This window comes from Crocuta crocuta, unplaced genomic scaffold, assembly GCF_008692635.1.
Source record: "Crocuta crocuta isolate KB4526 unplaced genomic scaffold, BGI_CrCroc_1.0 scaffold433, whole genome shotgun sequence".
NCBI lineage: Eukaryota > Metazoa > Chordata > Mammalia > Carnivora > Hyaenidae > Crocuta > Crocuta crocuta.
Window position 1 is genome coordinate 1251435 of NW_027530001.1, and position 23853 is coordinate 1275287.

The 23853-nt window shown below is 43.8% G+C and overlaps 1 protein-coding gene across 1 annotated transcript in view; it reads right to left on the reverse strand.

Moving 5' to 3' along the window:
* Positions 1-2718: 2718 nt before the first annotated feature.
* The window catches only part of SLC7A14 (solute carrier family 7 member 14), a 50281-nt gene continuing 29146 nt past the window's right edge, over positions 2719-23853 (reverse strand). Inside the window, exons 4-7 of the mRNA XM_077763627.1 lie at positions 20437-20583; positions 17633-17841; positions 14891-15768; positions 2719-3165 (exon numbers count right to left, since the gene is read on the reverse strand). Coding sequence (XP_077619753.1) covers positions 2843-3165; positions 14891-15768; positions 17633-17841; positions 20437-20583 — 1557 coding nt within the window. The 3' untranslated portion in view covers positions 2719-2842. The remainder of the gene's footprint in view (positions 3166-14890; positions 15769-17632; positions 17842-20436; positions 20584-23853) is intronic.

Genomic DNA, 23853 nt, shown 5'->3' on the forward strand with positions numbered 1-23853 from the left:
CTTGGAAAAGCTCTTGAAGTAAGAAGAATTCAATAAAATCTAGGTCTTCTTTGGACTCCATTCAAGGGGGCTAAGTTTCTTCAGTAATTAATTATAAGGTGATCTTACTTTTAACATGATCCCACTAAGAGGTCTTGAGGAAATTGTTAGGAAACACTCATATAATCATTCTAATAAGTGATGGAATTTGAAACTGCATTGTGAAATCTGGGACCATTGCATGAGGCTGGGAAACATGAACAAAACATGTCAATTTACCTTAAGAATTCTTTTTCTATCACATTGACTAATTTTTTGACTAATTTTTTTAAACCAAGATTGCTAGGGAGATGACCAACTTTAGAGAAATGGAGAGACCAAGATTAAAAAAAGAAGGAGCTACTATGTGGGAGAAATGGCCCCAGAAGAAAGAGCAGCTCATAGGATCTTCACAAAATCTATATACCAATGGTGTTTACCAAAGCGTGCATTCTCTCTCCTCATCCTACAGAAATTTCATACATCTGCCACCAAACTGTTGTAACCTTAATACTTAACCTTCATAGTAAATGGAAGCTCTTTCACCCACATTAAGATTTTGTTATTTTGCATTCATATTTCTTTTTGGACATTTTTAATGAATACAGCCCCACCCCATCTATCTGGATAGCTCAGGCTTAACACGTTATTATTTGATTTAGGCAGATTTATTGAATCTCTAAACTAGTTCAAAACTTGGTATTCACAAAAAATGCCTGGTAATTAGTTTACAGTTCCTCTCCAAGACTATATTTCACAGACCAGGTACTCTATCTTTATGGTTAATAGGGGAGAGAAGACACGGCATTGCCACGCATAATGCCAAAATGACAGAATGACCTCAGGAAACCAGAATTCTGAACAATTAATGCAGAGGAATGAAAAAGAAGATCTGGAAAATAGGAGTCACTCGAATTTACTAGAATACATTAGCTATGGGTGTGGTATGCAATTGACTTAAAAGCTTGTTAAACAACTAGTTGCAATTGACCTTTTATCTTAAGCCCGGTGCGGGCATCCATGAGGATTCCCTCGTAGGCTTGGTTGTTTCATCTGCGATTGTCAGGCACCAGAGCTGCGGGTTCCCGAAACTGGGAGCCCCAAGGGCACAATGTTACACTTCTTACCCTTCTCATCGCTGAGCCCTTGGTACTTTCTCAATCAGTGTATACTGATACACTCAATACAGCACAGTACGATGAGTGAATTTGCCTCTTCTCCAGAATCCTAAAGCATGCTCAGATGGCAGGAACCTCAACATTGAAGAAAGAATAGACCTCACATTAGTTGATGTATTCTGGAAAACGCCTGGCATAATGCTAGACCCGGGAGAGAGAGGGCACGAAATTTGCTATTTTGCCCCCACCCCCACTTTCAGGAACCCCCCACAAAGATTTTAGCTTGATTGAAACCGTGCCTTCCGGTTCTTGTGTGCACATCTCAGTGCAGCCGTGGGAATCTCTGGAAACCAAGAGCAGAGATTAGAGGCTATGTGCTTTTTCCTGCGGCACGTTCTCTCGTCTAGGTTATTTCTGAGACAATTCCTTTAGAAGCCCCTCTCATGGCCCAATTTAGACCTTAGAGTAGGTGTTTCTCTGGGCTCCAGTGAATCCTGCTCTGGGAAATAGCAGACAAAATACATGTCTAAAAGGGAGCTCCTCCAGAGGAATAAGGTTCAGAAGTGAAATGTGATCTCTCAAAATACGATTACCTAAGTAGCTGTGTTTCCACATCTCTGTTTTCAGAGGAGCCCCCACCAACCAACTGGTTGCAAATCTCCACAAACTGCACAATTTATAATTTTGGAAATCTGAAGTAGAATTTGCAATATGATCTCAGTGACTGGGTCACTTCTCCTTGTAAAGATTTTTATCCGGTTATAAAACAAACGGCCTTCTTCTTCAAGGCATATTAGTGCCATGAAATCATGCTCCAACTTTGCCCTCTTTCATTATATCAGCAGGAGCTTAGAGGCTGGTAAAAGAAAAGGTATGACAGAGAGTTGATTTCTGCCAATGCCCTTCTGGCCTTTGCTGCAGGAGATGCTTATTTAATTTTTTCCTGGGCATGTAAGTAGGCCTTTGATGGGGCTTCTTACCATGTTGTCGGGTCTGCGTGACTGTTTTATGGTAAATCTGAACCCTCTGGGGAAATGGTCTCAGAATCCCTAACCTTTGCCGGTTCCTGAAGTTTGGAGACTGTGAGAACCTTGAGGAATAAAAAGAAGCATGTGTTTTCTCCCAAGAATTAGTTTTTGTGAGATCTGAGGACAAAGTGTCGCTGGCTGAGAAAGTGCCAGCGCCCACCTGGCCGCCCCCTGGGGAGCAGTTCGAAGCCAGCCAGTACTGAGAGCCCCTTGTGCTCCCAGGGGCTGAGAAGCTACCCTGTGCCCACACCCACCTGCTTTGGCACATCTCCAGGAGGAGCTGCGGCCTCAGGGTGGCCCAAGAAGTTAGCCCCTTGCTTCTGGGGTCTCAGTAAGAAGCAGAAGGATTCAACCAGAAAAGTAAAGTCCTAGGAAACATTTGCTGCCATCCACTCTGATGGTTGCACCTAAGATAGAATTTTTTGTAGCCTCTTGTTTAGTTTTTTTTTTTTTTTTCCCCCACAAGGGGATCGGTGATGAAACCCAGGTTAAACCCTTCAACAGAACTATCCTGAGGAGCATAAGTAGCAAATGACAGGCTATGACTGGGGACTGACTCTGGGGGAAGGCTGGATTTTTGAAATGAGAGCCAAAAAAATGTTTTCACCCTCTAGCCCACAGGTTAAGTTACTGAAAAGAAATCGCCATCGTCTCTACACATTTCTCGTGTGTTTACTCCTACTCTGGAGAGTAATCTAACTCATCATTTGCAATCAGGGCCTCTGAGTTCTGTTTGTGTTTGCTTTTGCTCTTCACTTTGCTACTTGTCCGGGTGTTTGCCTTAGCATCTGACATCTGTTGGTAATAGAAGCCTTTGTCCTCGGCCGGCCCGCCCCAGTTCTCCTGGCTCTCGCCTTCGGTGGCGTAGGAGAAACCCTCCTCCACCGAGAAAGGGTCATCCACGTCGTAACGCTGGTACGTGCTTTGGTGTAAGGCTTCTTCTCGAGCACTGATTTCCAGGGTGCTGTTCCAGATGCCATACCCAAAATAAATGAGCATACCTGCAGGGAGGGAAAGGCACAGGTGAATAAGCAGCTGCTTTGCGATCCATGCGAGTAGCAGGGAGATCGCTCAATGGTGAAAGTAGAGCTGGGGGAGGATGTGTTTTTTTGGTCTACACAGTGTCTGGAAAAGACTCCAAGTGGGATATCTTGCATTCAGCAGCCCTTATTTACAGCTTCCCCTAAAAAACTCCAAAGCTCTGACAACGCTGTCCCCACACTCCTATATGACAGTTTCAGCCGGAGGTGAGAACAGCTGCCTCTTTGGACAGAATGTGGGCTCTCTAGTCTCCTCTGTCCCCACCTCCCTGTTGACATCCAGCTCATGTAGGCGCCAACCAGGAATTTGCGTTTTCCACCCTGGCTTAAATATCTATGGATCACCCACAGTGTGTCCGCAGCCTTCTTCTAGTCGTTTATTATCCCACGCCTCCACTCAGGGTCTCCATCTTTCATCTTACCACTGAGCAATGTGCATATATTGCCCTATGGCTTACCTTGTCATTTTTCACTCACCAAAGGAGTGTTCTTATATTACTGCCACCCAGAGCTGTTCACTTTCTTCTGTGGGCTCTCAGAGTGTCTGGAGCATGCCACTGTTACGGCCCTGAGAACATCTGTTGTGTGATTATCTGCACAGGGTGGTTCTGTTTTATAGACTCTGCAGAATATGTGTTGAATGAATGAATGAGAACTCCTGATGAGCATGGGATTTCCAGTGCAACCTCCTTATTTTGGTATCATTCCAAGCAAAGAGACTTGTCTTCTTCATTAATGTGTAGCATTAATAAGGGCTAATGTTTCATTTCTATTCTAATTTTTTTTCAAAATAACATAAAATAGGTTGAGAACCCCCATTTTCTACCTTGAAAAGTTCATGAAGGCTCAGGGCCTGGAATAGCTGAGAACCGTATCCTTGGGGGGTCATAGAGCATGATGATTAAGACTGTGAGCCGTGGGTTCAAATCCTGCCTCCATCACTGCTAGCTGTGTAACTCTGGACCAGTTACTTAGCCTTTTCGTGCCTCAGTTTTCCCTTCCAGAAAACATAAGATAGACACTTATAACTTGGGGCTGCCATGAGGATGACATGAGATAAGCGTTGGCTTTCAGCCCTTGCTTCACCGGGAGGGTCACCTGGGGATTTTGAACTGCTCTTATACCCAAGCACCATGCCTGGAAACTCTGATTTAATTGGCCTGTAATATGATTGAAGCATAGTATGTTTTAAAGCTTCAACAGGTGAGTCTAGTGGTCAGCCAAGGCTGGGAATCCCTTAGCTCAGGAGTATAAAGTCCCCGAAGCACATACTTCATTGCCAGCTCTGGCCATATTATGGCTTGGCTACTGGATGCCACTCTGTTACGCAACCCCCTTCCATACCCCAGACTCCCTCTTCTGAGTTGCACTAGCCTCTTTGACTTTGCTAACACTGTAGGCATCTGCAGAGCTATTTGCATGGAACTACAAAGTCAAGTTTGCTTTCCTCTTTGGTGCTTGAGAAATCCTGCTTCCTTTTAAATTTGAAGTGTGTCTTTTTAAGCTTGGATTTCTCTCTCCTTGTCTCAAATGACTTTCTCCTCACCCCTTCCCCAACCCCCAGTGAAATCAACTTTCCAGGAGCCAAAGTAAGCAGAGATTTATAGTCCTAATTGGTAATAAATCCTGGAGTTAATCATTTGCAGATGTAGCTATTCTCAAATAGCAACTTCATTTTTCTGAGCACGGATCTTTACTCTTTCTTGTCTGGGAGTTGGGGGTGGCCATAGGGGATAGCTATTATCCTTGAGTAGGGCAAGGCACAGGCCTCCTCTAAAAGGGAGGAGAATGCCTCTATTGGAAGCATGTTTGAGATCTGAGAGTAAATTTCAGGAGATTAGGTGGGATCAATAGGCACACACCTTTTTTTTTTTTAATTTTTTTTGGTACAGTTTTGCTTTTTTGTTGTCTTTTGTCTTAGACATCAATGGAGGTGTCAAATCTTGCCTCCTATTCCTGCTTAGTATCTATTATATCAATTCTTTCTATCTCTGATACCCTAATCAGACCCTATTTATAAGTGAATTATTTCCCCACTGCACTTAATACCATTTCTCCCCTTTCCCTTTGTCCCTAAGTATTCTGCTGTGCCATTACATGGTTCATCCTTCAAGCACTGGTTTGATGTGTATTCTGACAGACCTTCCCCCACCCCCAACAGAATTTATGGAAATTCTCTAAGAGCCTCATAGAATCCCAGCTATATAGAGCTGGGAAAGAGTCTGTGAATGAATGCAGTACCTTCATTTTACAGAAAAAGTAACAGCCTGAGGGCAGAACTAGCATTCTATACGGATAGAGAGAAGACTTGCATACACGGTCCTTCACATCTCCGCTCCGCAGGCTGGTGTATAGACTATGCATATCATAGTACATATTCAGTAAAAGGGTAATGTCTACATTTGTTTTTGTCTACATTTGTTTTTTGGGAATGGCTGAGACTGAAGTAACGTGTGTGTGTGTGTGTGTGTGTGTGCGCGCGTGTGTGAATGCACTGACTATAATTACTTTGAGAAAGCAACCCATGGAAATCTGCCATGTAAATATTTATGGGCCTTTTAATGTTTGCCCTACAATTTCAAAGGTGTATTACTTTGTCTTCAAAAATATATTTCAAATATGAATGCTCTGAACCAAGAAGTGACTTGTGCGTGTAGCCTGATGGAATAAATGGTCAACCTAGGTAAAGGTCTCATGTTCTGTCTGTCTTTATCCTTCTTGCTGGCCCTTGAGTAAATACAAGAGAAGTGATGTGAAGGATGCCTGGGTGGCTCAAGTTGGTTGAGTGTCTGACTCTTGATTTCAGCTTAGGTCATGGGATTGAGCCCTGTGTTAGGCTCTACGCTGAGTGTGGAGCTTGCTTGGGATTCTCTCTCTCTGCCCATTCCCTGCTTGTGTGGGCTCTCTCTCGTTCTAGAAAAAAAGAAAGAGAAAAAAAGAAAAGTGCTGTGAAGCACTGAGAATTGAAGAAAAGGAAAAATGGAGGGGGACAAAGAAAGAGAGGGGAACAAATGAAGTGAGGGAGGGAGGGAGATAAAAGGGAGGTAGAGAGAGAGAGAGAGGAGAGAAGCATGTACTACCATCTGTCACACATAAACAAAGGCTTTGTGTCGGAGGAGTAAACAGAGCTGCTAAAAGCCTCCTGTGTAGAAGCAGGGTGTTTTGTTTCTGCTCCTTTCTTCAGCTGCTTAGAAAACTAAGCATGAGGTAGTTTCTGAAAAATCTGTGGGGATTCTGGGAATTCTGAATCATCTAAATTGAATTTCACACAACACCTTCGGGTGCTGAGGTCCTAATGATGCATTAGTTATGTTGCACCTTTCCCCCAAAGAGCTCAAAATGTTATACATATGTTATCCTAGTTAGATCCCTCCTCGCTTGTTCGGGAGTGTGAGTGAGTGTGTGTGGCCGGGAGTGGGAAGGTTGTGATTACGTGTGTCTTACAGACAGGAGACTCAGGCACAGGACAAAATAAGAGATGTTCCACAGCAACACGGTTAGTGGCTGGACTGTGAATCCTTCAGGGTCGCTTCATGTCCTGATCCGGGGTGCTTCTATCACCCGCCAGGGGCTATAGACTGATTGCAATCAATCTTGTGTAACTTTTTAGTTTGAAGAATTTCAAACTTATATCAAAGTGGAGAGAATAGTATAAAGAAGCCCATACACTTATCACAGCTCCCTCCTGACACCCACCCTGTGCTCCCTTTTCTTTAGATTATTTTGAAACAAATCCCTTCCATCCTATGCTTTGCCTGTAAATAAATATGTATCTTTAAAATAGCCTTCTTTTTTAAATGTTTATTTGTTTTGAGAGAGAGAGAGAGTGCAAGCAGGGGAGAGGGAGAGAGAGAATCCCAAGCAGGCTCCACATTCAGCATGGAGCCCAATGCAGGGTTAGAGCCCACAAGATTGAGATCATGAGATCATGACCTGAGCTGAAATCAAGAGTTAGATGTTCAACCGACTGAGCCACCGAGGCATCCCCAAAATAGACTTTAAAAAAATACTTAATTTAGTATCATTATCACATCTAAAAACTAATAATAATTCTCTAATATCATCTGATATGCAGAAGTATTAAAATTTCCCTGAATTATTATGCATGTGGGGAAAAACTCTTCACCATATGAGGCTATAGACTTACTCCAATAATGCTATTACTGCTCGATAGAGTTTTGGGGTACTGTTATTCAAGTTGTAACTGGGGCTGGCATCATATTCTTATGTAATCCCTTATGGATGGCAAAGTTTTATCTTTTGAGAGAGGATTTGCTTTTGGCATAAGCCAGAAGTGATTTGGAACCAGCCCTTCAGAGTGAGATGCCTAATTGATATTTGCATATTTAATCCTGCTGTTGCTTAAAAACTTAGATGCATTGCTTTGTAGTTACACCTCTTAAATGTGTAATAAATGAGAGGCAGGTGTGATGTTAAAAATCAGAGGGGCGTTAGCTCTCCTGTTGCAGCAGGGTCTTGGAGGCACTCCTGCTGGGCTGGAGTTATATTTTTAGTTGACGGATCTTAGGGAGAGGAGACGCTCAGGGCACCAACTAGATAGCAGTAGGCACAGGAGAGTTTCTGTATTTTAAAAACAGACATGGCTGTACTGGGGCCCACGGGCTGAATGCCAGCCCTGGTCAAAGGTAAGGGCCATGAATCCCACAAAAGGCTGTTTGCAGCCAAGGGAACTGTTCAAAAGGAGGCATTGGCTTTTCTTCCAGACAGAATTTCCCTGGTGGAAAATGTGCCCAGGAGAGGTTCACACTAGACAAAATGAAGAATTCCTTCTTCAACAATTGAATGGGCTTTTTTACGTAGTAGAATACTTTGTGATTGGAAAGCCCTTTGTGGGAAAGTGCTTCCTCGTCTTTCATCCCAGAGAGGTTAAGAACTGGTTAATAAGTCAGTGATTGAAAAGGCACTGGAACTTTCATCTGTTGAGTCTAAACTGATGGCTGTTCCCATCCCACCCAGGCACCTGCGGGGAAGGTTTAGAAATGCCAAGCCTGCCTTCAGATGCTGGGACACCTGCCTGCGGGCAAAACAACTTACTCTACTTATGTTGCTCCATTTGTGCAAACCGGGCAAATGACACCAAACCTAGAAGTGAGAGGGATGGGAGGAGGGGGGGGGGGTGTCTCTGGATCCTATGGGGAAAACCTAGAAGGAAAACTCAACTCTGAAAAGAGACTGGCTGGCCCAGAGATAGACACTAGCAGCAGATTTCTAACCTCAGGGGCACAAAGTCTGGCTGAGGAGCAGATGCTGAATCTCTAGAGTCCCCTGGGGGCTTCCTGTCCTCTGTAGGCAGCCGCAGGGCTCAGGGCCAGAGGAGGTGGGCTACCTGACCTCAGGCTGGGTGGGGCTACCTCTTCCTGGGGTGCACTTTCCAGCAGGAAGCCCTGCCCGCTGCAGATAACTGGGGCACTTTGTTATGCCCAGAGGCTTCTTTATTTTTACTACTCTGGGATCAGCTTCCCAAAACAGACATTTGCCAATGCAGAAATCAAAACTGGATGGTACTGAGGAGGTGTCCTCCCCAGCCACTGCAATCCCTACCAACTCCTGCTTTGCTGGTTAGTTTTTAAAATACCACCATAGGGGCGCCTGGGCGGTTCAGCTGGTTGAGCATCTGACTCCTGATTTTGGCTTAGGCCATGATCTCATAGTTGTGAGATCAAGCTTCATGTCAAGCTCTGCGCTGAGCATGGAGCCTACTTAAGATCCTCTCTCTCATTCTCCCTTTGCCCCTCTTCTGCTCTCTCTCTCTCTAAAACAACAACAACAACAACAACAACAATAACAACAATCCCACCACAAGCCTTGTTGATTATAACAATAAGATCTGTTTAATATGGTGTGGCCAGGAAGTGCAGGCTTGGATTGAATGGGGGGTTGGAGGGAGGGTGGAGATTATCTTCCTGGCCCTGCAACCAATCAAATATAAAGTCACATTACTTTATGCCTCAGTTTCCCACTTGCAAAATGGAACTGGGGACTTATTTTACTTGAGAGGTATAATGGCCATGAGACAAAATACAATCTTGTTAAAGAATGTTTAAAAAATCTAGTAATCCAAGCCAGCAGTGCCATTTTTAATTCAGCAGAAACCCAAGGGATATATGTCCATGCGTCCACCAAAAACATGTACAAGAATATTCATAGCAGCTCTTTCTGTAACGGCCCTAGACTGGAAGCAAGCTAAACGTCCACCGGCACTAGAATGGGTCAATACGTTGTGGTATATTATTATCGCAGTGGGAAGCTAGGCAGGCAAGGAGAATGGACAAACCAAAACCACAAGCAATAACATGGATGAATCTTAGAAATACAATGCTGAGGGAAAGATGCCCAGTGCCCACTCTTTCATGGCTCTAAGTGTGTTCCGGGGGCCTCGTACACACCTGCTCCGGGGCCCTTTGTCTCTGCCATGGGCATTTCTCCCTTCCTTCTTTTGTTTCAAAGGCCAGTGATACCGTGGCTGCCGCGGGGTGCAGAACCAAGGTATCACCTGGCCCTTTCCTCCATTGCATAGCCCTGCCCAGCACAGCCCCTCTGTCAGCAGGCAGCAGGGCTTGTGGTGGGACCCCCGCCTCCACACTCCCTCCTTGGAATTGCACTGCCCGTCTTGCCATCCTCACCTTGGCCTTCATGAGTTTTCTTTTGCCCTTTTGAGCAAGATTTATTTGTTGAAGTTGCCACTTGTTTTCTCCTCTGCCTACAGGAGAATTTCAAGCTTATTTATGGGACATATCCTCAGGAATTGATTTACCTTGGTGCCCTCTCTGCTCCCAATTCATGGCCCCCTTCTTCCTCTCTTCTTCCCTGCATGACAATGACTGCTTTGAGTCCATTTCCAACAGGAATTTCAAATGATAGTTCAGGTGTGTCTTCTCTTTGGAAATCATGTTTTAGTACAGGATTTATGAAGTTCATTGCCAAATTACTGTCTGTTCTCTAAATCTATGGAAGAGAATTTGGGTTTTCTCTGAGGGGCTGAAAAAATTCCAGGTGAGAACATGGCAGCCCTCAGGGTGAGGGTGCCCATGAGCTGGTCTACCCGATGATTATTTTATACTCCCGTCCCACAGGGACCCGTAGACCTGGAAAGTACCGCTGTATCGCATCATCACTGGTAACTGCTAGTTTCAGGCTCCCTGAGAATCTGCCCAGCCCTTTGAGGTGTTCTTTTACAAAACTGCATCAGCTGAGAGAAGAGGAAGTCTGCTCTGTGCTCATTTTGCTGGAGATTATCAAACATTTGCTGCGCCTGTTATTTCTGCTGTCTGAACAAAAAGAAACAAGTGCTGAGTAATCTTGTTGGGACTTGTGCCTTATTTTACTCTATGAGTCGTGCTCATCTGAAGGTTAAAAGCTTAGCAAAACGTTGTTAGAAAAATGCTGTATTTAAGATTCATTTAGAGAAGTCTGATTAAAAAGATATGCCTAAAAAGATTATCAGGTTATGACTCAGCCTAACATGTAAATCTTCTTTTTAAAAAGTAGTTAATGTTTCATAAGAAGCTCTGTTTAAAAATATCTCTACTGTTCTCCCCAGGAAAGTTATACTATGAATCATGAAATAAAAACCTGACATTTTGGAGAGTCAGAAGTTTAGAGATGGGATATTTAATCTATGAGATCATTGAAGATTGTATAAGTCAATTTGGGGTTGTGGGATGGATATGTTTTATATGTGCAAAACTCTGTTTGAAAAACAGGGAGTTTTTATAATTAAATTATCTGCCTTGCTTCCTAATATCTTCTTATTCTTCTCTCTAGACCAGTCCTTGTCACATTTGAGCAGGCATCGGACTAATCTGTAGGGTTTGTTACAACCTAAATTCCTCTCAGAGATTTTGACTTGGCAGGTCTGGGATGGGATTCAAAATCTCGTTCCTAACCTGTTTCATGTATTGATGCTGCTGGCCTGAGACCACACTTGGAGAACCACTGTCCTAGATCATTGTAAACCTGCCCGTACATTAAAATTCCCTGGGGAGCTTCAGAAAAATACCCAGTGCTTGGCTGCACCAGACCAATTAAATCAGAAAATCTCTGAGAGGAGGATCCTGGGCATAGAATATTTCAGAAGCAGCTTGGGTGATTCTGGTGTGTAGTCAGGATGGAGAATGTTTGTTCTAGGCAGAACTTCCTCATGGACCAGTCCTCAAAGGCCACAATGCTAATGCGGTTAGTGGCTAGCAGCTGGATGCTAGCTGTGAGCTCCTGTGTCCTCTGTCTGGCCAGCCTCAGGCTGCGCGGCGGCCCCTCCCTTGTCACGGAGTATCAATTTCTGGAGCGAGTTTGAAGTTTATGTTATCAGCAAGAGTACAAAAGCCTCTCTGGGAGTTTTCTTCTGCCTGATAACTGGGAGGGCAGCCTGAGTCAGAACAGGTTCATGCTGTACTTTGGCATGTGATAGCTAGCCTGGGTGACAATGAATCATTTTAGATTTTAAAAAGGAAGGCAGGAAAGAAATAATCCTCATTACTTTCCCCAATATTTTCTTATTAAGCCCCATTTATTTGAGCCCCAAACAGCAACCAGATCATGACTAGTAGAATTATCTGCATTTTTACAGATGAGTAAACTGAGACCCAAAGGAGCTTGTGACCAAAGGTCACAGGACACAGGGGTGGCAGAGCTGTGATTTGAACCTGGGCAGTTTGACTCCAAGGCAAGGGTCGCTGCCACCTTACCACTTTCGCAATGTGCCTCTGGTGTTCCAGAAACCATAGATTTAGGGCAGAACTGGTGATGTAATTTGCAGGCCCCAGTGTGAAATGAAACCATAGAGCCCCTTGTTGGAAAGTTGTTAAGAATAGTTGGGGAGAGGGAGGGAGGCAAACCATGAGAGACTCTTGAATGCTGAGAACCAACTGAGGGCAGATGGGGTGAGGGAGAGGGGAAGGGGGGGTGATGGGCATGGAGGAGGGCACTTGTGGGGATGAGCACTGGGTGTTATATGGAAACATGCTTGACAATAAACTATTTAAGAGAAAAAAGTTGTTAAGAATTCAAGAAAGCAGCAGCAGAACATTAGGCCAAATGTGGGGCCCTGTGTGTGCATGGAGTCAGCTCTGATGTTCGGTGTTAATCCACACAAGCCATGTATCACACATCCTGATCCAATAAGAAGGATGCTCAGAGGCACCTTGGTGGGGAGGTACAGACTGCAGATCTGGGTGTGGAGATACTAGGTTTTTAATAATAGCTCTGTGAATAACCTCCAGTTATTCCTGTTGACCTTGAGCATGTTATTTAACCTTTGGGAGGGTCAGGTTAGTCATCTGTGATGTGGAGAGAGGAGGGAGAGGTGGCGGAGGGTAGATGATGTCAGTGTTTCTCAAACTTTGGTTATTTCTATACCACATATTTCATGTCATGGCCATGGTCATGATCTCTGGATGCATACTACCTGACTTCTAATTTTGGTTCCACTAAATTCTAGTTATGTGACCTCAGTCAAGTGTCTCCACTTCCTCATCTGTAAAATGAAGATTGCTGTAAGGAATACATAAGTTAATGTGAGGAAAACCCTTGAATAATGGTTGGTATGTGATAAGGGATATATTAAGTGTTAGTTATTACTATGTAGCATGGCACCTGCACTAGTACTAATGCTTTTTCTTTAATTTGACTCATTTTTTAAATTTAAAAATAATCACCAGATTCATTTGAATATATATATTTTTTCTAGTATGTGTAAAAATGTATAATAGCTATATAATACTTTTAAAAATTCAAAAAAAAAGTCCATTCATATTCTTTCTAAAATCAGCCCAAATATTACTGATGGGATGGCTACCAACAGTTGGTAAGATTATGCTGGATATTGAAGGTCTCTTCCAGCCTTAATACTCTAGGAATGAATGAATAAATGGATGTAACTTCATGTCTGTGTCTTCAGTCATTTGACAAATATATGATTGAAATATTTCTACCCTCTTCAGTCACTTCTACCCACAGTAGAATCTTTCCATTAGTTGGCTACATGTTCCAGTGGAAAAATGTTTAAATGGAGAGGAGAGATTGTGAATAAATCATGTAAGTAGTTTAAACTTTGAGGGGTGAGTGGGGTTCTCTCAAGAACTCTCCCTAAAGTCTAACAGGATGAAACCTAGAGTTGTGAAAAATTGGGACAAGATGCCTATAAGAAGACACAGGATGGCTTTGGGAGGTGAGGAATCTTCCAGAAGACCTAGACCCTTTCCTTTGGGTACTGTTTTTGCCCCACTTCCTTCATGCAAATATTATTTTATAGGCTTATAGTTTCTGTGTGTTTATTTATTTTATAATTTTAGAGAGAGAGAGAAAGAGAGAACATGAGCAGGGGAGAGGGGCAGAGGGAAAAAGAGAATTTTAAACAGGCTCCATGCTCAGTGCAGAGCCCAATGTAGGGCTTGATCCTATGGTCTTGGAACCATGACCTGAGCCAAAATCAAGAGTTGAATGCTCAACCAACTGAGACACCCAAACATCCGTAGGCTTATAGTTCAAATTCCACCTCCTCAAGTTCCTTTCCAGCTACCCTTTTTTTTCTCTCATCTGAAGTGTAGTCATAGAGAAGTATTTATTAAGCACATGCTGTGTGCCAGGCACGGAGGACACAGTGCTAAACACCTGTATTCCTATATCAAGGGGTGGATGGGAACTCAGGGCTATCAATTTGTTTAGGGAGATAAAGATAGTGACTAAGGAAATTTAAAATCAGTCTTCACTAAATATCCCTCTCAAGTTACCATGAGCACCAATCTCCAACCATCTCATGAACATCAGTGCTTGTTGGATGTGATAAACATGAGATGTGCATAGAATATACATCAACCACAAAGGAAAATGAAAAATCTTGGGAAAGGGGCATGACTTTTTGAAGGCAATAAAAGTGACTTTAGAGAGAGCACCTCTGATTTACACCCAAAGTTGTGGACAGTTGAGGACCTGGCAGAGTCATATCAGTTGTCAACAGACGAAGAGAAAATCAGTAAGATTGATGGCGTGATGAGTGGTTCCCAAGAGAATGATTGGAATATCAAAGGATGACGAAAGAATCTTGGGAAGAAATAAAAAACTCTTGAATATTTTTGTGAGGGATGGTAAGTGGTATAATTTAGTCAGAAAAATTATGCCAAAAATCCACACTTAATTCATACTTTGCTCCTTTAAAAAATTAGGGCACGACTGGCATTTTAATTTAATTTTGTCAAATGTAAGGAAAATAATCTTTCCATAGCTTTTAGTTTCATAAGTTTTAGTTTCTAAAATAGAATTCCAGTCCACCTTTTTCACTCTAATTTTTACTGTGTTATTTTTGTCCCTTTATTATGTGGATTCATTTTAATGAATGACTTTTTATATTTTATATTTCTATAATATTTATTTATATTTTTAATTAATGACTTTTTACAGAATTAATTGTCTATAAAAAGACTGTCCAGTAATAGTATTCAATGAAGTGTTGGATTGATAGCATCATTCTTCAGAACCAACGACCAAGACCATAATAGGCAGAAAGGGCACAACTGGCTCTATTGACTCTAATCCAGAAAGCAAGTGTCCATAGAACCAGCCAGATTTCTCTTGCAATGGAGATGCCCAGCCCAGCTAGGAGGTAATTTTGGGATAAGCCTGTTTAAGGCCTTGAGAGGGAATTCTCAAGGCTCCCAAGGAAATTGCTTACCCACAAAGCACCAGACTGCAAACCGGATCCATGTGATGGTAGAGAGCTTTAGCATGAGATAAATGTTCACCAGCATGGCAAAGGCAGGCACGAAGGGGAGGCAGGGAGCCATGTAGGGTAGCTTTTTGGGGTTCTCTGGCTGCTGCAGGATCACGAACACCAGGGCGCTGATCAGCAGCACCATCAGAACAACCAGAAGGATGGCCCACCAGCTCTGCTCTGAGATGTAGTCAGACCCAAAGATGATGAAGGAGCAGAAGATGAACATGAGGATGAAGAGCAGGAGCACGCAGATGGTCACCGTGTGCCCTGTAGCTGCTGTGGGCCGGTCCATTTTGCCTGGAAGGCCCAGCCGGATCCTCATGGTGTAGTAACGGGGCCCAATCAGCTTCTTTAACTTGATGAGATAAATGTTTTCAGATTCGTCGGCTTCTATGCCTGTGGTCATGTCCACAGTGCCATAGTTGGGGTGGTTCACGTTGTAGGTTGACTTGTCTGATTTGCCTATGAGCATCTCGTTGTCTCCCAGGGATGGTAGGTTCTTGGCCCCGCATGTGTTGGTGGCTGGGCCAGAAAACTCTTCCCCTTCACTCACAGGAGAACAGACTTCTTTCTCACAGTCAGCCAGGATGCCCTCCTTCTTCTTTGTGTGCTCCTGGGACAAGAACTTGACAAAACCATCAATGTCACTCTCTGGTTGGTATCGAAGGAGCAAGACGCAGACAGAGACCAAGGTGTAGGCAAGGAGCGTGCCGATGGACATCATCTCTATTAGGTCTTTCAGACTGACTAATAATGAGAGAAGAGCTGCTAGGAATCCCGATACAATGCAGGCCACCACTGGTGTCTCTGTGTAGGTGCTTACGTGAGCCAGAAACCTGGAAGGAGGGGCAAGCAGAGGGTTAACAGTGAGCTACAGGTGGTGACAGACTCTAACAGAGCTTAACTCCTCGTGGTCTTGCTTCTCCAATTTACTTCTGGATTCACTGCTTTCAAGAGAGTTATTCCTACTGCAGGATTTGGTTCCTGAAATATAATTTAAAAAGAATTTACTTTACTGCCTTGGTTTTGAGACAAACTCCTTTATTAAAGTTCCTACTTCACTATATGATGTGAAAGGTTGGCTGAATTTAGGAAGCTTGTTAGAAACCTGAATTGAAGTGCAAACTTTTCTGGGAAGGACTGATAAGTGGAGCATTCATACACCAGCTTGGTGTCCCCTAAACCTGTGTTACCTAAAATGTGGTCAGTCCATGGGCCAGTAGCATCAGTATCATCTTGGAGCTTATTAGAAATACATATTTTTCAGGTTTCACCAGAGATCTCCTACATTGGAATCTCTGGGCATGGGCCTAGCAAACTAAGCTTTAAAAAAAACCCAGAAGATGCTGATTTATACCAAAGCTCGAGAAGCACTGCTCTACAACAAAAGTGCAGAGGTTTAGGTGGCGAAATAGAATAATTCAGAACATATGCTCATAAATGCAGGCCAAATCCAGCCAATTAGCAGCTGGAGATCGACAAAGGTGAATGAATGGCAGGTGCTTGTTATAGCAGTTCCTGTGGGCCTCAAGCAGGTTCTTGCTCTCCTCCTCACTCTCCTCCTAACCCGCCCTCCTCCCACTTCTCCCATTTCTCCTTTATTTTCATCTTTCACACATGACTATCAGCTGTCTTTGGGGCTCCAGCATCTTTCCTCTTTGACAGCAGAAAAACCTTTTGGATGTGTGAAGTTGTAACATCTCTGCCACACTCAACCTCTTCTTCCTCTGTCCAGCTCCCCAAACATGGCAGCTCTGACCTGGTGATGACCTCAGGGGGTAGGCAGGGGAAACGGAGCAGAAGATGACAGCTGACAGCAGAGAGAAAGTCCCTGAGCTGGATCCCTCCATACCCCTGAGAGCTCCTTGACCTCCATGCTTTTCACCTTGCTTTTGCAAGAATGCCTTCCCTACAAGCCCCTCATACAGTGGACACTGGGAGCCGAGAGATGGGCCACATTCCCTTTGGACAAATTGACCACTTCATGGCCAATGTAGGGGGGCTGGAAGGCAATATATTGGAGTATTTAAAAATCCTGTCTTTGGAATCAGACAGTCATGGGTTCAAATCCTGGCCTCTCCTCAGCAGCTGGGAGATTGGGGCAAGTTTTTTCACCTTTCTGAGTATACTCATCTACTATATTCATCTGCAAAACAGGGTTATTGTGACAACTACATGGGATCTATATACAAAGCACTCAGGATACACAAACGTTCAATAAAAGGTAGTTATTGTTGCTACTGTTATTAGGTTCTGTTCAGATGGTCTTATACTTCCTGTGAGGTAGCTTTGAATGATTTCAGCTTCAGAGGGGCTGTGGAGAAATGGGCAGTACCAGGCTTCAATGTGAGGGCAGGCCCAAGATGTCCCTGGGATGGGTCCTTCCTTCTTGAAGCCACCCAGTGTGGCAGTTTGACACCCACAATCTTCACAAAGCAGCACACAGTGTCAAACAGGAGGGGAGGGGCAGTTAGGGGGAGTATATCAGTTTGTGCTAGATTGGGAGACCCAGAGTCAAATTGAGGCGCTGTTAGGGGGCTTCCATCTATTCATTCAAACTCTTTATTAGGGCATATGACAAGTTCCATCATCTATGTGACATACACTCACATCAAAATTATAGTCAGGCTGACAGTGGGTGACATTCTCCCTGGAGAGGCATGGCGGAGCAGAATAAATTTCATAAAGCATAGTCCTTACCTGAAAAGGAGCCCATCACCAGCCATGGCATAAATGACCCTTGGCATTGGGAAGAGAGAGCCCAGCAAACTGACTGTCAGTCCTGCAACTGACCCAATGGCTACTACGAATTTTGCCGCATAGAACCCATGAGCCACAAACATCTCCATGAGTGGGGATTCCGTGTCGATGGCATAGACTGGCACCATCAGAGTTAAGATTATGCTCACCTGTTGAAACAAGAGAAAACATGGCTGGAGGTGGAGAGGACTGACAGCATGGACGGATGTCCCATAGAAGAGCAAAGAGGCCAGGACTTTGGATTTGCCACTTCTTGGCATGCGCCCTTGATTTAGACCAGTCATTTGGCCTCTGGAGCTCTTGGTCTCAATATTTTCTCCCCACATTAGAATTTAGTGGACTTGACCAGATGGTCTTCAATATCTCTCTTAGGCTCTTTCATATCTGAAGAGTAAGTATGCAGGTATCTAAGCCCCACAACAGCAGAACTACACTGACAGTTCAATGGAGGGCAGATATTACCACGTGGAAGGAACTGGAGCCAAAGGCACTGGAGCCAGGGCCTGGGAGTGGCCATGGGCACCCGGCCCACATGGGGAGGACTCTCACTTCTTTTATACTTTCAGGGCCCTATATATTCTTATTTTTTTTTTTTNTGAACCCATGAAAGGTGAGATCATGACCTGAGCCGAAGTCTTACGCCCAACCGACTGAGCCACCCAGGCGCCTCCAGGGCCCTATATATTCTTAACTGTATTCTCCCATTCACTCTGAAGATCAGAGATAAAAACTCCAAAGATAAGTGATCAGGGGTCCATAGCCAGTTAGCAGAGGGACCCATATAAGGACTATATTTCTATTTCCTCTCTGTAGCTCAGTGCCAAGAGCCAGGCAGCCCACAAATTAAGGCATCAGGATGAAACCCAGTCCTTCTCTGGGGTTGTAAGACTACTGTGGCTTTGCTTAGCCAGTAACCACTTGGCTCCTGGGACCTATCTTTCTTCCCATGTCATAAATCTGCCATAACATCCCTCCCTTCATGGCCCCAGGCAATGAAACCACCAGTCACAGGTTCAGGCTCCCCCTGGCCTGCAGAGGCCAATGCTAGCATCAAGAAGGGAGTTCAGAGCCTGAACAGGGGAGGGTGGGCATTTCCAGACCACTTCTTTGCATATTCCTTAGGAGCCAACACCCTCCAATGAAGCCACGGGCTGCTAGGGAGGACAGCAAGATGGACCACCACAGCCCAGCAATCTGGCTCTTCTCCTGATGGTGGAACGGCAGCCTGCTGACCAGAGCAAGATCAAACAGCCCCTGAAGCCTGGGTAAGGGCCACGTGTCCTAGAAGAGACTGTTTCTCAGCAACTTCACCACTTGCAACATCCCCTTTGGGGATGGGCTGGAGGACAGTGGGATTGATTCCTGCAGCAATTTGCGTTGAGTCTGCTGTTCATGTTAGATCCAGGTGGGCAACAAGTAGGCAGATGGATAGAAGTCCTCTATAGGCTATAAAGCGCTATGCTAAGAAAGGAATTGTGCTGATCAACTTTATTATGTGTGCTGCAGAGGTTGACCCCTGGAGGAGGGGGAGGTATATAAGGGATGAATAAGAGGGGAAATGCAAAGCAGAGTATCTCTGCCCTAAGATGCTCTGCCCCACCCCACCTCACGCCCTGAACACTGTCTGCAGGGATCATCAGAGAATGAAGCCACTTGCCTGTGTGTGTGTGTAGGAGGTGATAATTGGTCCACCCATAAAACAATTTCAAGGGGCAACTGACTTCCTATAAACCACATCCAAGGTCGCTCTTGGGGTTTCCTCTGGTGTTCAGAACAATCTTATTTTGCAGCTTGCCCTAATGACCAAGCCAACCATTGGTCTGGCTTCCTTAGGTAGTTGCTAAAGCTGTTTTTATTTTGTTTGTTTGGGGGGCAGGAGGTGCCTTTCCTATGTTATACAGCAGAGGTGGCACCTCCAGCTGCTGGCTCTTTCCTGTTTGTGGAAAGTGAAGTGAGTGGGACCCTCAGGGCCTGGGGCATTTTTGTGATCACACACCTATTGGCTTCTTGGCTGGTTCTCTCCATTGCCAGGAGCTGAGGAAGATGTTGGCTGTGAGTGAACTATTTCTGTGATAGAAATTCTGGGATGGGAACAGAGAAATGACACATCACAAGTCTGAGGAGCATCTGATCCTGTGAGGACAGGAAGCTGAAGACTTCCTTCTAAGGATTCCCCTTGGCAGAAAAACTTGAAAAATGAGCTTGGACTTGTATGAAAAGAGGGAGCAACGGCAGAAAGAAATTGCATTTCCCCTGAGATTTGAGGGGAAGAATGTCTCTGGAGGATGATGCACTCTCTCCCCACTCTGGGGGAGCCTCGCCTCTCGCTGCCGGGAAGCTCCCAGAAGACAGAAGAGCATTGAGGAGGGTGCACAGAGGTCCACAATGCTTCTGCTTGAACACCCACCCGTTACTGCCAGCCTATGATCTGAGCTCCTTGGACAGCAGCCCACTCCCTGTACACCATCCCCTGGGCAGTAGCGGATACCCAGAGCCTATGTGTGGGGAGGTGCAGGGATGGAAACTCAGAGGCCAAGAGGGCCCCCATCTCCAGTTTGGAGTCTGATTTTCTTCTTGTCATTGGTGGGTGGGGATATAGGCTGCATGGACACGTGCATACAGAAACCAAGAAAACACAAGCAAGGGACCACTTCCTGACAGAAGGTGACACAGTCCCAGAGCTACTTCTTAAGGTCAAATATGAAAAGGCCATCAAGATGGTCCCAAAAGGATGTAGTACTTACAGATACATATGCTGTCAGGCAGATGACCAGAGAGGCAGTGATGGCATAAGGGATGGACGTGTTGGGATTTTTAGCTTCCTCTCCGGTGGTGGCAATGATGTCAAAGCCAATGAAAGCATAGAAGCACGTGGCTGCTCCTTGCAGCACCTGGGAGGACAATGGCATTTTTCAGACTCAGAGTTTCAGGGCAGCAGCAGGACCTAACATGTGGTACCAAAAACTGCTCAGCGCTCAGCCACGTTACTGAGCAGCGCAGGGAACAACATGGTGGAACTCGTGCTCAACACTTGAGTTCTGATCTCCTGTACTTTCTAGCTGTGTGATCCTGGGCAATTCCCTCATGTGTAAAATGGAGAGAAGAAGAATTATGGCCAAATAAAGACTGGGTTGTTCAACATATTCAAATCATTTTGGGAAATAAGTAGGGTTATAAATAAATCAATAAATTGGCTATCCCTAAGTCTTGGGGGAACTCATTAACTAACCACTCTGTGCTTTATTTTCTTTTACTCGTTCTCAACCACAACCAGGGGCTGTATGACTTCCCTTAGGGGGTGTTTGGAAATGTGAGGAGCTACTTGTGACTGTCACAGAGACATGAGGTGTGCTTTCAGCATTTAGTGTATAGGGCTCAAATGCTTCCACACAAAGAATTGTCCTGCATAAATTACCATTGGTGCCTCTCATCATCTCTGTGGTAACTTCTAGACCTGAAATGGTAGAAAAGATTTTCAGATCTTCAGATACCCGATTGTCTTCCATGGGGAGACAGGTAGAGACAGTTTGACTTTTCTGTAGTGACTTAGTTGGGTTATAAGGCTGGAGAAGATGTGCAGGGAGAGGCAGTGTAGGGCTGGGGAGGTGGTATCCAGTGACATCTGCTGGATGTCTGTCAGACTGGAGACTGCATGGCTGCAAGGGTGGTTGAGACTTGGTAAGTCAAGATGTCAGTGCAAATCTTCCCTTGAGGAGTGTTTTACTTTCTTCCAAAGAATTAACTAAACCTTAAATGAAATTTCCCCACATTAGCATTCTCATTATCAGCTGAAAGTTTAAAATGTGCCTCTCTGAATGCTTGGGAAATGTCCTTTTAGGGGAGGGTGAGAGAGCTTTTTCTAGACTTGTGTGTATGGGTGAGGGGCCTTGGCAACATGCAAGATCTAGCCAGGGGTCCAGGGGTGAGATTCATCATGGAATGGACCATTTCCCACCCACCCCCCCTTTTCTCCACATACATTTTATAAATGATGAAATTGAAACATGTGCCAAGCAGATACCTGTGCCCAAATATTCACTCTTACCTTCCCCACTGGCTTCTCAATAAGTAAAAGATAAAATACTAAGTACTGGTATTTACCAGGTACATAACAAACTGAAGATCTTCTCAGACCTCAGAAGCTTACCTGTAACGTAACTTGGTCATTTCTGTGGTCTTTCCCACTAGGATTCTGAAGTTACAATTTCCTAACTGGGCATTTTTATCCTGGAGTCCATTCAACTCGGTGGGGGGTGGGGGTGGTACATGCACTTTGCCAGGAAAAGATTACATCTTTATTGTTACTAATTTCTGACTGAACATAAGCATTTCTTTTAATTATGAATGTAAGTGACAAACTAATAGTACCTATGACTTTGTCACCAATAGCAATCAAATATTTTTTCTATAATATTAGATGGTTGCAGAGATCTTGAAATATTGTTTGTGCTTGTTGCTATTTCCAAATTATGATAGTTATTAGACATAGATATTAATATTTAAAGCACTAACAAAGAAGCACATCATTATTATATCATAATTAAAAATATTTTTATAACTATATTTTAATATATTTGCTTTCTTTTGAGTTCCTATGTAATTAGGTTATTCATTTATAAATACAATTCTCAGAAGGGGGCCGTAGGCTTCACCAGACAGCCAAAGAGTCCATAGCACAAAATAATCTAAGAGCTGCTCATCTATTTTAAATTCTTTTTTTTTTTTTAACATTTATTTATTTTATAAAGAGAGAGAGAGAGCATGAGCAGGGAAAGGGCAGAGAGAGAGGGAGACACAGAATCCAATGCAGGCTCTAGGTTCTGAGCTGTCAGCACAGAGCCTGATGTGGGACTCAAACCCACAAACCATGAGATCATTACCTGAGCCAAAAAGAGATGCTTAATCAACTGAGCCACCCAGACACCCCAGTGGCTTGCTACTTGTTATAAGGATTAAATGAGATAATACAATGAACTGAAGTCATAGACTACAGTAGGTACTTAATAAATATTAGCTCTTACCAGCAGTACTTTTTTACTATTGTAAAATTTCTAGAACAGATGAAACCCAAAAGTATAAACAAATTCTTCCTCTTCCTTGTCTTTTCTTTTTTAAGACCTAGGCTTTTATTAACTGTTGCCATGTGCCAGGCACTGTGCTTGGGGATGTGGATACAGTCAATAGCAAAAGTACTCTGAGCTTAACCTCCGGTGGCTTGGAGTCCAGAGGATACTGCAAGACCTAAAATACAATCCTGACTATGGTAATAAACTGAACGAGATTAATAAGGGCCTATATTATTTATGAAACACAAATTCTACTGTTCTACAAATAATTGAAAGAATAAATGGCAACTACTGAAAATGATGAGATACCAGAATATCGACTATGGTCAAGTTGGGAACAGAGAGAATTAGTTTGCAAAGAAAATATCTGTTAGCCTGAATTTGCTATGTAAAACCAGAAAGTCATTATAGTTGAAGGAAGACTGGATAGATCAAAGGTAGGACATTTGGAGGTTCTACTGCATTAGGCAGGAAACAGGATTTAACTCAGATGGTTGAAATGAAATTATTTCAGTGAAGGCCCATTGGCTAAGTCCAATAGGGAGCAACCAGCAAGGGGCCTTCTGGAGCACAGAACAAAGTATGAAGGATGGATAATGGACCTGGGGAGGGAGGGCAAAGGGAAAAAACCGAGCTTACCTGTCAAGATCAAACAGATCCTGGCCTAACAAGGTATAGATGATTAAATACACAGATTATCAAAGAGAAGGTAATAAAATTAGCACATAAGGTCACCTTTTTATTTACGTAAGTTTGAATGAAGTTTTCTTCCTTGCAAGCAAATGATCCCTGATTGATGAATACAAAAGAGTCACGAAATGTAACTATGTACGGGTGTGTCTTTACCCAAATAACCACTAAAACTACTCATTCTCTCTAGACCTCAGATCCGGGCCTTGGTATTTGTGATTAGGATTCCCTTCCATGCATGAAAGAATGTGTGTGTACTTAGAAGTGAGCATCTGTGAATGAAATTGGTGGGTGAAATGTGTGTATGTGCATGTTTCTGGTTTGTTGACATTTTCTCCTAACTTTAAAAACATATTTTGCATAAATAAAAATAGCATTGACTTTTTAATTTGACAACATAAGCAG